Raw genomic sequence first — 14,666 nt, forward strand, 5'->3', positions numbered from 1 at the left:
AGTGGTTTTCCCTACAACACTTGTTCTGTGCATTTTACTGTGAAACTGGTAAGATGTTTGGAACATGTTTATTGAATTCTCCTGAACGTCCACTAGAGGGTGGTCTAATCCTATTCCTATTTTTAAAGTCTAAAATGTTAAGAGCTTTTCTGAATTCTCTGTTGCTTAGTTTATTTTGTATGACCTACTTAAAAAGACACCTTCATCTAGAACAGAAGATTCTGTTAATTCTCAGATAACACAGTTCTGTAAGATAATGACAGCCTTGTACTGAGCTTGCTTGCCTCTTTCTTTCAATCTGACCTGACCGGATACTTTGCCGTTCTGCTTTCTCTGTACAGAATTTGAGAGTGCATCTAGCTAGGAGACCGTCACAGTTTTTACGGTTTCATGAAGCAGATTATCTTATGGTCCAGGTTATGTTCTGAGATTAGACCCTTCAAGGGACATATTAGCTCTCTTTCGACACGGTTTAGTATATACTGCACAGATCTCATTTGTTTCATGATGGTTTTTAATGCACTCTTCAAAGTTCCTTGTTACCACACCATCATTACCTTATCACGCGAAAAGTGACAAAAGCATTGAAGACTCTTGTGGTCCTTTAGTGCCTGGCCTCCTGTGACCTATGGGTTTGCAAGGATTTCTTTGTTCCCTGAGGCTAATTATTTTTGCTAGAAAATACTCATTAAATGTGAAGTTATGAATTTTAACGTGCTGCTCCACTCTTCATATGTCAGTGGTCACACTGCACATAGTATGTATCTGAAAATGGCACAAAGGAAAATTCCAGACAGCACAGCTCTTCCTCTGGGGCGGTCTCCACATGAGGGCTTGTGACGCTCTTTCCTGCACAGCTGTCAGGCTCTCCCAGATGGCCCTTCCCAATAAAATTCCACCCATCCTCCCCACCGATCACTAACTGAGACATATACTGTTGTTATAGTGAGCAAAATGGTGAGGCTGGAACTTCTTGTGAAGGTACTTTTGTGCCTGTGGAGGCCTGCTAGTGTTTTATGCACGTGCATTCTAAGTCTGGTTACCAGATTTACTCAAATCTGCGACTGTTTCCTAGCAGAAGATGAGCAGGGTGTGACGGGGAGATTAAATCTCCGCCTGTTTAAATTCAATATAAAATATTCAGAGTACATACCATATATATGCTTATTATTTAAAGAGCATTTGGTAAAGTTTTTCATATAAAAAGGGAGGAAAATTCATGTTCATCAGTGAAGTTCTTACATATTTTATTAATGACCTCAAGCCTGATAAAAGTTAAAATGGAAAGGTTCCGTGGCTGCTGCTGCTTTAACTCACTGGGCCTAACTTGATACACTGATAACAGTGTTTTCAGAGTTCTCTGCCCATGTTTGATTTGCTCATTGACAAAATTTAGCATAACCTAATATGTAAATTAGATGAATACGAATCATAGATTTGCTTTCTTGGTTATTATTCTTTGTTTTAGAGTGATAGAATCATGTATCTCCAGAAATCCTTCTTAATTGAATTCAGCAGACCAGATGTTTTGTTGTTGTTCAGGCACTAATTTGGGTCCCACTCTTTGTGACCCCATGGACTGCAGCACGTCAGGCTTCCCTGTCCTTCACCATCTCCTGAGTTTGCTCAAACTCATGTCCACTGAGTCGATGATGCCATCCAACCATCTCATCCTCTGTCGCCCCCTTCTCCTGCTGCCCTCAATTTTCCCAGCATCAGAGTCTGCATCAGGTGACCAAAGTATGGAGCTTCAGCTTCAGCATCAGTCCTTCCAGTGAATATTCAGGACTGATTTCCTTTAAGATTGATTGGTTTGATCTCCTTGCAGTCCAAGGGACTCTCAAGAGTCTTTTCCAACATCACAGTTCAAAAGCATCAATTCTTCAGTGCTCAGCTTTCCTTATAGTCCAACTGTCACATCCATACATGATCACTGGAAAAACCATAGCTTTGGCTAGACGGACCTTTGTTGGTAAAGTAATGTCTCTGCTTTTTAATATACTGTCTAGGTTTGTTCTAGCTTTTCTTCTAAGGAGCAAGCATCTTTTAATTTTGTGGCTGCAGTCATCATCTGCAGTGACTTTGGAGCCCAAGAAAATGAAATCGGTTACTGCTTCTACTTTGTCCCCTTCTATTTCCCATGAAGTGATGGGACTGGATGTTGCAAAGATGTAGTCTTTACCCTTAAGGTATTTACAGAATGCTGAGAAAGATAAGAGTACAAAATAGTGGCATAATGTCAGAGTAGGAGTCCTGGGCAGGGTTCATGGGCCAATGGAAGCACAGATGAGGGAGAGAGAGCTCTGACCTGAACCTGCCAGGGAGATGTGGGGTTGGGGAGGGGGGAAGCAAAGACCCCTCAGGACAGGCAGGCACACACGGGACCCTCCTCGGAGTGATGAGCGGTCGTGAAGGAGGGTGGTGGTGAGGCTGGAAAAGTAGTCTCTGAGCAGGGAGTGGGAGGTCCCTGAATGCTCAGGTAGGGAGTTAAACTGTAAGTCCTCAGGAGCCTTTGAAACTTGTGAAGGGGAGAACTGGGAGTTGGGCAGGAGCCGTAACGTGACCCCGGACTCTCCCGAGCACGTTAAGCCTCAGGTTGCCGTCCAGCACAGGGACACACTGCTGGCCTGTACGTCAAAGCCCCTCTGTTACCCAGCCCCCTGCATGCTGAGGATAACATGCGTGATGCTAAAGGGACCAAGTCGCTTAGAGCTAAATGGATTCTGTATTAAATGTAATTATTTCTAGTTCTTATCACTAATCAAAGTGAAATAGCCTTTAAATAATCCTGTTAGCTATGATCGTCTTGTAAGACCCTGTCAAACTAGTTCTAACAGAGTGAGCTGAACACTCCTTCTTCAGGGCCAGTAGCACGAGCATCCAGGCTGAGGCTCCCACTCGTTTTTCCATTTAATATAATAACAAAAAATAATCTGTACAGCAACTGATACATTAACACCATTTTTCCTGTTCTCCTTTCCATATATATATTCCTCAGGTATCATTGATGACATTTCTGAAAATCTTAGATGTAATTTTTCATTGATTAAAACTTAGATTTTTGCTGTTTCAGGTTAGGCTTTCCATAGTCACAGGTAATAGCTGTTGTATGCGACCCCTGAAGACAGATTCAAAACTGTTATGAACTGCATTATCAGTCTTCCAGACTTACACTGATCTACAGTGATATATCAATTATGTTAAAAGTCATTACCTAAAATGTTCTTGAAGAGAAGTGCTAAACTACTTGCCACATTTTAACTTTTTAATAAAATTTAATTTTTCCTCCTAAATCCATGTCTTTTTAAGCCCTAGACCCTACCAAATACAAAAGCACAGATATTTAGTAGAGCTAAAATTTAGGGTATTAAAAATGTGGGGAGTTCCCTGGTAGTCCAGTGATTAAGACTCTGCCTTCCAACTCAGGGGGTGCGGGTTTGATCTTTGTTTGGGGAACTGAGTGAAGGGAACTTCACTTTCCCCGAAGTTTAAGGGCTTCCTTTGTGGCTCAGCTGGTAAGGAATCCACCTGCAATGCAGGAGACCTGGGTTCGACCCTGGGTTGGGAAGATCCCCTGGAGAAGGGAAAGGCTCCCCGCTCAGTATCCTGGCCTGGAGAATTCCATGGACTGTATAGTCCATGGGGTCGCAAAGTCGGACACAACTGAGTGATTCTCACTGGGGAACTAAGGTCCCGTGTGCCATACCATGTGGCTAAAAAAATTTTTTTTTATGTTTCTGGATTTAATATCTGTGGGTCAAACAAATTCATTTAAAACAGGCAAAATTTGCATCTTAGTAAACCTAATGGCACCCCACTCCAGTACTCTTGCCTGGAAAATCCCATGGATGGAGGAGCCTGGTGGGCTGCAGTCCATGCAGTTGCTAAGAGTTGGATATGACTGAGCAACTTCACTTTCACTTTTCACTTTCCTGCATTGGAGAAGGAAATGGCAACCCACTCCAGTGTTCTTGCCTGGAGAATCCCAGGGACGGGGGAGCCTGGTGGGCTGCCATCTATGGGGTCACAGAGAGTCGGACATGACTGAAGTGACTTAGCAGGAAACCTAAAACTACAAGTTGAAATTCCGGAAAAGAAAAAGTGAAAGTGTTGGTCGCTCGGTCACGTCTGACTCTCTGCGATCCCATGGACCGTAGCCCACCAGGCTCCTCTATCCATGGAATTTGAAACTTGCTCCTTGTGTTGGTGCTACAGAAACGAACTTAGAAAGTCACATGGCAATCTAGCAGCTAAGGGAAGGAATTAGACCCAGCGCCCTTGAATCTTAGCTGTTTGAATGAAACTGAGGCTGCAAAGCAGCACAGCCAGCTTGCTCCCCCGCCCCGACCCCCGTGACACACATTCTCGCCGAGCCTCACACTCACCCGTCTATGGCAGATGCCTCTCCTCTGGTTTTCACAGGCCCTCACCCCTGTCAGGCTGTGTTGTCTCTGAAACGCGCCTCCCTCCACTCTGAGCCCTCTGAGCACGCGGTTTCTCTTTTTCATCCTTGTGTCCCAGCGTCTGGGACGTGTGGCGAGTGCCTGGTAGATGGCCATGATGCTGTCTGAGGTCTAAAACCTTTGACCCCTAAAACTTTTCTGTTGTCTAAGAAAACAACTGGTCCTCACCCCTACAGCCGTGAAATCTTGGTTTACTTAAGCACCTATCAACTGGAAATCATTGTGTGAAAGAGAGACTCAGTTTTGATCCCTGACTGCTCATCACTAGCTAGGTGACCTTGGGCAGGACACAGATTACTGAAGTAATCTCTGCAGGCTGTGACTTCACTGTTTTAAATGAAGGATTTGACAGAGGATCTCCATGTGCCGAGTTCTGTGGCCTAGAGGCAGTGTGGAGTGGTTGAAAGACCAGCGGACAGTGAGCGATGCTTCCTGAGTGTTCAGTGCCTTGGAGGTTTATGTATATCATGTTCAAGGCAAAACAATGCTAAAGTAACTTGAAATCTCAAATATTAAATTATGTTTGGTATAATTTGTGTTAATTATATTTTGATATACTCTTATTATTTGGAAATTGATTATTCATGTGTGGTATATGTGATCATTAGGATATCAACATCAGATTAATCAAGACACTCTGTTTCCCTATACTGGTTAATGAAGTGTAAAGTATTTTGTGAAGTTGTGTTTTAAAAATGTTCGAGATATAAAAATATACTCAAGATAATTTGAAATATATTTTAATGTTGGTACATTTTGCTTCAAGAAAGTTTAATAAAATTTTTAAATAAATGCAAAATAATCTCAACAGTTCAAACTTTTAACTTCTAGACACTTTTTCTTTTCTCCATGATCAAGGATTCTGCTTTTTGACGTTCATTTCTTCTTTTGACCTTGTATACTTTCAGCTCATTTAGAGGCTAGTTTTGAGGAGGTAGAAAACCACCTGCTGAATCTGGAGGATTTATGTGGACAGTGTGAATTAGAGAGACACAAACATATGCAGTCCCAGCAACTGGAAAATTACAAGAAAAATAAGAGGTGAGTTTGGGAAATTGGCCCCGATACTCATGTGCAATCTCAAAGTTTCCCACAGAACCTTACACGCTACTCTTTATAAGTTTGGGGTGATAAAAGACGGGGGTTTCAGGTAAAGCTCTTTAATGAGCTTTCCAAACATGTTTTGCTTGGTTTGGTTTTGTTGGTATCACTATCAGTTGCCGTTTTATGGAGATGAGTTCTGAAAAGCTGAGTATGGGATCAACGGTGGAGGGAGCAGTGCAACAGACAGAACGTCCGAGAGAGGAGAACCCCTGACCTCGTGTCCTCCAAGCGGCAGATCCTGGGTGGCCTTTTCCCTTTGCTTCCTTTTCTTGTCTTTCCTTTAGAGCAGGAGGAAAAGGAACCTGAGTGCTGACTGGAAAGGCGCTCAGCTTTGTCACATACTGTGCATGAGACCTTCAGGAAGTTATTGAATCTCTTAGCCTCAATGTGTGTAGCTTACAGTGACCATGACAGTGTCCCCGCCTCCTGGAGTCGTGGTGAGGAGTCTGTGAGGCAGCCGTTACCAGACGCAGTGCATGCCCTGCCACAGTGGGCATCGTGGTCACTGTTTTCACTGGGTGAGCCAGAGATGGGTAATGAGATTTGGAACACTGGCGAACCAGAGCTGGAGATGGGTAATAAGATTTGGAACACTGAAATTTTATTTGTCGTTCTTTTCTTCACTCTCACCCAGTGACTTAGATATATTAGATACATTAGTACATTATAGTTTATATGTTACAAAATGAAAAGTAAGTGTTTGGAGAACAGCCTCATCTGTAATTTAAGTAAAAGCCAGAGTGGACTGGGCAAGTCTTAACATGTGTCACGTAACGGAAATATCATTTTAGATCTGGGGTGGTGTCACAGAAAGAGAGTACTGTTGATAGAATCAGAAGACGCCAGTCCCGGCTCCATTGGCTACTGATTCTGTGCTCTGGGGCAAGCCATTTGCTTTCCTCTATCCTGTTGTAAAACTTTTCTTGACTAGCATTTGAAAGACTTCTTAAAAGATTACATCATTCGTTAGGCCTCTTTCTGGTGCCTCCCAGAACCCTGGCAGTCAGACTTGTCTCCCCTGGGCAGAGAATTGGAGAGGTCATCTGAGAGCCTGACCAGCCTGCGAGAAAGGAGCTGCAGGGATGGACACTGGGAGCCTCTGATGAAACGCTGGGTCTGCACCCTAGCGCCCCTGACGATGGGCCCCACACCTCTGTATGCTTCTCATCAGCCTGGCGGTGCCTCACTCTTAAGTATGAATGCTCAGCTAACGAGTATACCCAATTGAAGAAAGGTTCCAAAACGAACAGGGCCAAAATAAATTAAAAATAGTAATTATTTTTAAAGACCCACAGAGGAATGGGATACTGTGATGGGAGCAGAAGAAAACTTAAGAACAAAAACTAATTAATAACCTCAGGTGTATCTTACAGGAGACCATTTTGCATTTATGAGGCACAAACAGGATGCTCTAGAGAAGGGATAATTAGAGAACAAGAAAGCTCTTGGGCATCAAATACGTGATTGTAGAAGTAGAAGGCTTTAAGTGAAGCATTAAAAGACGATGTTACGACTTCCCTGGTGGTACAATGGATAAGAATCCACCTGTCAGTGCAGGGGACACGGGTTCAATCCCTAGTACAGGAAGATTCCACGTGCCATGGAGCAACTAAGCCCGTGCCACAACCACTGAGCCGGCACTCTAGAACTGGGGAGTCACACTACTGAAGCCCGCGCACCTAGAGCCTGTGCTCCACATCGAGAGAAGCCACCCCAGTGAGAAGCCCACACCCTGAAACGAAGCGTGGTCCCCTTCTCGCTACGACTAGAGAAAACCTGCACCCAGCCGCGAAGACCCACTGCAGTCAAAAATAAATAATTAAAAAATAAAGTTGTTTTAAAAGAACAAAAGATAATGTAAACTTTTACATGCAAGAACAAAAAGACTGAGAAAAGCTGAGAATGCTTAGAAAATTGGAGAGTTAATTTTTAAGTCCTATATACTAGGAGCTTGAGAAAGAAAGGGAAGAGAAAAAGAGGAGACAAATTCACTAAAGAAGTAATAATACAAGAAAATTGTTCAGAACGGAAGGATATGACTGAGTTGGAAAGGGTCCAGCAAGGACGTAATGAGTGGGGAGAGAGCCGTCTTCAGGACGTGCTTTTGTACACTGCACTAGGGTCAGGGTGAAAAATCATGAAAGCCTTCCTAAAGGTCCTAAGGAACTGCAGCTTTTCCGCAGCAACCCCGTAAGTAGAAAATGATTTTTACTGTATGTTTACTTACCCCGGTTCGATTCCTGGATCAGGAAGATCTGCTGGAGAAGGGATAGGCTACCCACTCCAGTATCCTTGGGCTTCCCTTGTGGCTCAGCTGGTAAAGAATCCGCTTGCAAGGGGAGAGACCTGGGTTTGATTCCTGGGTTGAGAAGATCCTCTGGATCTCCAGTATCACCCACTCCAGTATTCTGGATCTCCAGAATACCCACTCCAGTATTCTGGCCTGGAGAATTCCATGGACTGTATAGTCCATGGGGTCACAAGGAGTTGGATACGACTGAGCAACTTTCCCTTTCATTTTATTTACTTAGCTAAAGTTTCAGTCAGTGTGAAGAAATAGTAACTTCCAGACATACAAGGGGCTCCAGTTTAGCTCATGTGCAGACTTTATCAGGAAGTGGCCAGAGGATACGCTCTACAAATTAGGGAATAAACCAGTAAGAAGGAAGACGGAGTGTGGAAGAGAGACGAGCTGCTCTTAGCGGATGTGTCCAGTTCTAGAGAAACAGAATTCCTCGGATGATGGTGAAGAAAAGCTTCAGCGGGTCTGGAGAGCAGCCCAGACAGAAGCAGGAAGATCCCCCAGAGGATTCCAGGAGCAGTGTTTTCCAGGGGAGACTGTCTAGTGTGTGTGAGCACGTTGAGCTGGGTTTATAAGCTCTGATTGGAGAGTTTGATTATGTATTAGTGATAGGAATGTTTTCTAAAAAACTAAGCAAATAAGATGACTCTTAACACTAAGAAAATGCAATTTTACAAGAAAAGAAATGATACAGTACATGGCTCAGTTATAGATTTTATACATATATATATATATTCTGATAATAATTAAGTATGGCATATGGAGTCAAGCCAGAATTGTAGGTTATTGGGAAGATGCAGTGGAGGCATGTTTGTGTGGAGGGATGGGAGGGGTTGAAGGAAGCTAATCCTCAGCTTTCACAGCAGGAAATCAGTAAGCAATATTTAAAATGGGAAAAAATGAATAAATATCAGTGTTGACATGTTCTTTAGAAAAAATGAGGTAAATACTGGAAGAACTGACTGTAGCTGCTTTCAAAAAAGCAGGACAGGGACTTCCCTTATAGTCCAGTGGTTGAGAGTCTGCTCTTCCAGTGCAGGGGGCGTCAGTTTGATCCCTGGTCTGGAACTAACGGAGAAGGCAATGGCATCCCACTCCAGGACTCTTGCCTGGAAAATCCCATGGAGGGAGGAGCAAGTTAGGCTGCAGTCCATGGGGTCGCTAAGAGTTAGACACGACTGAGCGACTTCACTTTCACTTTTCACTTTCGTGCATTGGAGAAAGAAATGGCAACCCACTCCAGTGTTCTTGCCTGGAGAATCCCAGGGACGGGGGAGCCTGGTGGGCTGCCGTCTATGGGGTCACACAGAGTCGGACACGACTGAAGTGACTTGGCGGCAGCAGGCAGCAGCTAGGAACTAAGACCTTGCATGCTGCCTGATGTGGTTTAAAAAAAAAAAAAAAAGGACAGAAAGATGGGGAGCACTGAGTGAGGCACTGATCTGCTTCATCATGAACCCTTGTGGGTACTATTTGACCTAAGGAATATACGTGTACTGTTTTGATAAACATAATTTTTTTGTTTTTTGTTAGCTGCAGCACTTCCTGATGTATTTTGCAGGAACAGAGGACTGAAAAGATAGCCTCTGATAAAACAGTCCACGATCAAATAAGTTCCAGAAACACTTGAGCCTGAATTTGCCTCATTTAACTTTGTAGTACACGTACACATGGTGATGTATTACACGTAGTACATGCCAGTGTGTTAAGGGTTCTGAGAATTCTCATGATAGAGAAATACGTTTGACTCACCACTTCACAGCTTACTTGCTTACAGAACCAGTTTGTGTGTAATATATATTAAAATTCCGTGAGTTGGTATCCTATAGTATACCATTGAAAAATTTTTCCAAAACTCCAAATTAAACATCTGTGGTCCACAAGGGAAGAGTCTCTTAGAAATAAACTTCCTTCCTCTTTAACAAGCAGCCCTACAAACTAAACTAGTGATTTTTCTTTTCTGGCTCTGGAGGAGATAACATGTAATATAAGGGTTGGCTATATGATGTGGCTTCCCTGGTGGCTCAGATGGTAAAGTGTCTGCCTACAATGCGGGAGACCTGGGTTCGATCTCCTGGAGAAGAGAATGGCTACCCACTCCAGTATTCTTGCCTGGAGAATTCTGCGGACAGAGGAGCCTAGTGAGCTACAGTCCATGGAGTCGGAAAGAGTTGGACACGACTGAGCGAGTAACATTTGCATTTGTAGTCACGGATGTGGGGAGAAATAGATGGTAAATGTGTACATGATTTTTAAAAAGGATACTTTCAGACAATTGTATTGAAGAAAATAAAGCAGGGTAATGTGACAGTGGTGGGGAGGGAGGGCCCTTCCTGGAGGACACGTGAGGACTGAGGCCTGAGTAAGGAGGCAAGCGCACGGGGATGGAGAGGACACCCTCCCCTGCAGAGGGGCTGCAGGTGAGTGAAGAAGGAGAGTGAGAAGAGGAGAGTGAAGAAGAGGCGCTAAATGGAAAGGTACAATTCAGAGCTCCCTAAGTTTGTGATCTTTTCAGTACTACCATAATATTCCTTAGAATGATTGTTGAGATTCTTTCATAATAATGACATTAAAATCATATATAAGCTAGCGATCTAATTAAAATATTTTTTACTTCCAGAGTTCTAGATCCTTTGTTTTCCCCTTCAGTTTGGAGCATACCATCAGAATTTCTCTGAAAATAGCTGCATCTTAAAGAACAGTGTGATTTTAGTAAGTTAGCTTAATTATAAATGACTCATAATTTTAACACAGCCTTCCATTGGACTTGAAATCTGCTTCGGGGCATACTGAACTCTAGAAGCATTTTTCACTAATTCATTTAGGCTTTGAAACTTAATTGTTATCCCTTATAAACTGTCTCTTGTGAGTGGGGGGGCACAGCTTCGGTTGATATGATTTAGCGCCCAGGCATATTCTGAAAGAGTCATTGTTCCTTTTGCTTTATGTATTACAGCTAAAGCTAAGGAACTGTGCTCTTCTTTGTGTTTGTGTTGTTGCTGTTGATGTGGACTGTAGACTAAGTTTTGTTGCTATTGTTTTTTAGTCCCTCAGTCCTGTCTGACTCTCTGCAACCCCATGGACTGCAGCACGCCAGGCTTTCCTGTCCTTCACCATCACCCGGAGCTTGCTCAAACTCATGTCCATTGAGTCAGTGATGCCATCCAACCTTCTCATCCTCTGTCGTTCCCTTCTCCTCTTGCTTTCAATCTTCCCCAGCATCAGGGTTTTTTCCGATGAGTTGGCTCTTGGCATCAGATGGCCAAAGTGTGGAAGCTTCAGCATCAGTCCTTTCAATGAATATTCAGGGTTTATTTCCTTTAGGATTGACTGGTTTGATCTCCTCAGTCCAAGGAACTCTCAAGAGTCTTCTCTGACACCACAGTTTAAATGCATCAGTTCTTCAACGCTCAGCCTTCTTTATGATCCAGCTCTCACATTCATACATGACTACTGAGAAAACCATAGCTTTGACTAGCTGGACTTTTGTCAGCAAAGTGATGTCTCTGCTTTTTAATACGCTGTATAGGTTTGTCAGCTTGTCTTCCAAGGAACAAGTGTCTTTTAATTTCATGGCTGCAGTCATCATCTGCAGAGATTTTGGAGCCCAAGAAAATAAAGTCTGTCACTGTTTCCATTGTTTCCCCATCTATTTGCCATGAAGTGATGGGACTGGATGCCATGATCTTAGTTTTTTGAATGTTGAGTTTTAAGCCAGCTTTTTCACTTTGCTCTTTCACTTTCCTCAAGAGGCTCTTTAGTTCCTCTTCACTTTCTGCCATAAGGGTGGTGTCATCTGTATATCTGAGGTTATGCAGACTAAGTTTAGAAAAGAGGCTCTTTAGTTCCTCTTTGCTTTCTGCCATACGGGTGGTGTCATCTGCACATCTGAAATTATGCAGACTAAGTTTAGAAAAGTCTTTAGGGCAAAGAATGATAGATTTGAGATGTTATGGCATGTCTTTAGTAGTATTTGACCAGCTTACATTCTAGAGAATAACCCACCAAACTCCTGAGCTTCAAGAAATGACATTTCAGAGAGTTGAGGGGATTGTGCTGGGCAGACTTGCCACAGGCCTGGCTTTGCTGAGAATAGGACAAGGAGGAGCTAGGGGCATTCTCCAAGGTGAAGGTGACTGGAACCAGAAGAGGAGGTCTGGTGGAGACGGGCAGGAAGGCAGCAACTAAGTAGCCCCTGAGGTTCTGTGTGGAGGGTGGTTTGGGTGCTGAGTGGGAAACAGATGAGCAGTGTCCCCTCAGGCAGCGCTTCTATGTAAAGGGTCCTCCCCAGGTGGAAGAACGTGGAAGCAGACTGACTCTCCCCCTGACCCAGCCAAAAACCAGACACAGTAAATGAAATAACACTCATTGGGACACTTTACACTGGGCAGAGAGGAGAAGAGATCCTTGGTCAGTAGGAGACAAGCCCCGTGGTGGCTCCAGCATTCTGCCAGCAGAGTTTCCAGGCTGCGTGCAGAAAGGAAAACCAGGTAGAGTCTGGCAGGCCCTCTGAGCTGAAGAGTGGAGCTGAGCGTCTGGAAACTCAAGACAGCTGGAGTTTACAGGGCTCAGAACCAGAGAGCAGGAATACCGAGAATCTGCAGAGGGCTCCCCGGAAAGTTCAGCAGGGGACCGGTCATTCACATGAGCAAACGACCCAGAGAGGAGGAGGAGGAGGGGACCGCACCCGTTAGGATTAGTTAGCAGTGCCTGTCAGCCAGAGACTGAGAATTCCTGGGGAAATTCCTCGGGAAAGCTTCCCTTAACAGTTGGCCCTTGACTGAGCCCCGTTCCAGATCTGCTTAACTAATCAGAAAAGCAAGCATCAAAGAGATCAAGCTGTTTCCAAATAGATTAACTGTATCCCAGCAAGAATGTTTCTAGAACTACAAAAATAGCCAGTAGTCAACAAGGTAGATCATTCTAACAGGTTGCTTGTGAATGGACAAGATGCACAACACACCAGAGTTCAACTGAGGTTGCCAGAGAAAGGTGGTCTAAGGCTGTGTTATGTTAAGACTTCCATGGAGGCCAAATCCATGATGCACTTTAAATACTTAACCTGTATTTCTCTTCTTAACTCTTTAGGTAACTGTGCCCATTGACAAACCAGTCCTTATTTGCCTGGCCTCTGGAAGCCATCTCTAACACTCGCACCCTCAGTTTTCTCTGCTGCCATTGTGGATGCTGTGGTTCTGTTATTCTCTTGGGTTCTGTTATTGGTTATTGCTTCCTCTCATTCTGTGTAATAAAGATGTCTCATTCTGTAACATACCCCCTCTGTAGGATCTGTGTAAGGAGCAAATGACAACAGGGCTTCTAAAGTTTTGAGAAAATTACCTCAAGCACGTGGGCCAGCTCTTCTCGCCCTTGAGAATGAAAGTCACTCAGTCGTGTCCAACTCTTTGCGACCCCATGGACTGTACAGTCCATGGAATTCTCCAGGCCAGAATACTGGAGTGGGTAGCCTTTCCCTTCTCTAGGGGAGCTTCCCAACTCAGGGATCGAACCCAGATCTCCTGCATTGTAGGCGGATTCTTTACCATCTGAGTGACAAGGGAGGCCCAAGAACTTTATCCAACTTCTACCCTCTCAGCCACAAACTCACCAAGCCAGTAAGGGTACACATCTTCAGGACTGCAGAATGCTTAAAAGATTAAATAAGAGTGGGTAGTAGCTGGTCTTTCAGGAGAGAGGTCTGGTAAGATCTTTCCTAGCCCTCAGTCATAGCAAAGGGAACTCTTCTACTGTGTTTAATACAAAAAGTATTGCTGGTCAATACAAAAAAAAATGCCCCTAAATATTTTCAAATGTGGAAAAAAGGTTAGAATTGATCTTGCACCTTACATTTTGAATGGTATTTTGCCATCTAGAATCATTGTGTTAGGTTTTTGACATGGGTTTGTCCTGGGGAAGCAGTTTAGTGTTTAAAGAAAGTATCCTTCCATCTCTGAGATGATTGTGTTTGTGGAGACATTTATCCAGGGCTCCAATCTGTTTGCATCTGTGGGTCTGATTTAGTTGACTTCTATACATGCACAGATTTAATATACTTCTTGCAACATTCCATGGATTTATTTGTTAATGTGATGCTTTTTTTTGTTTTTATTCTGCCCTCATAACTCAACCCCTGTGGATAAAATGATGAAATAGCAGCTTCACCCTTTGGAAATATTATTAGATTTTGAGTCTAGTGTTATTTGTTGAATGTTTTAGTTTCAGGGGTTTGTCATGCTAAATTTTGTGATAGCATTTGCTGAACTGAGTAAAATTTAAAATATAGTAAAAACCTAAAGGGAGGCATTTCAATTCTTCCTACTTAATTGATCTTCTGAAAATATTATTAAACTTTGGAAATGAAGAGACTCAGAGTTTTGAAATTGCAAGAGGCAAACAAGTTGTTATCATATCAGATGAATTACTACGTGGCCAAGCTTTTATTTTTTAATAAAGAATAAATTCCCCCCTAGTTAGAATAAGGGCTTCTTTTAAGAAGCAGGTATGTTTAGTCCTTCTGCAGCCAGAGTTCTTGGTAACCTGACTTGCTGAGTGTATGTCGTGTGTGACCCTGTGCACACATGTGGTCAGGGCAGATGACACATAATCTTTGCACTTCAGGATTTCGGCAGTGTGATTGTAGAGATGGTATGTGTGCTAAGTCACTTCAGTTGTGTCTGACTCTGTGCGACCCTACGGTCTATAACCTTCCAGGCTCCTCTGTCCATGGGATTCTCAGGCAAGAATACTGGAGTGGGTTGCCATGCCCTCCTCCAGGGATCTTCCTGCCGCAGGGATGG

General features: G+C 43.5%; 1 protein-coding gene across 2 annotated transcripts in view; it reads left to right on the forward strand.

The window, feature by feature from the left end:
- Nucleotides 1–14,666, forward strand: part of DTNBP1 (dystrobrevin binding protein 1) — a 100,066-nt gene that overhangs the window by 34,350 nt on the left and 51,050 nt on the right. For both annotated transcript variants that reach the window (XM_027524241.1, XM_027524240.1), the window contains one exon: nucleotides 5,372–5,504. In XM_027524241.1, coding sequence (XP_027380042.1) covers nucleotides 5,372–5,504 — 133 coding nt within the window. The remainder of the gene's footprint in view (nucleotides 1–5,371; nucleotides 5,505–14,666) is intronic.

Source organism: Bos indicus x Bos taurus, chromosome 23 (genome assembly GCF_003369695.1).
Source record: "Bos indicus x Bos taurus breed Angus x Brahman F1 hybrid chromosome 23, Bos_hybrid_MaternalHap_v2.0, whole genome shotgun sequence".
NCBI lineage: Eukaryota > Metazoa > Chordata > Mammalia > Artiodactyla > Bovidae > Bos > Bos indicus x Bos taurus.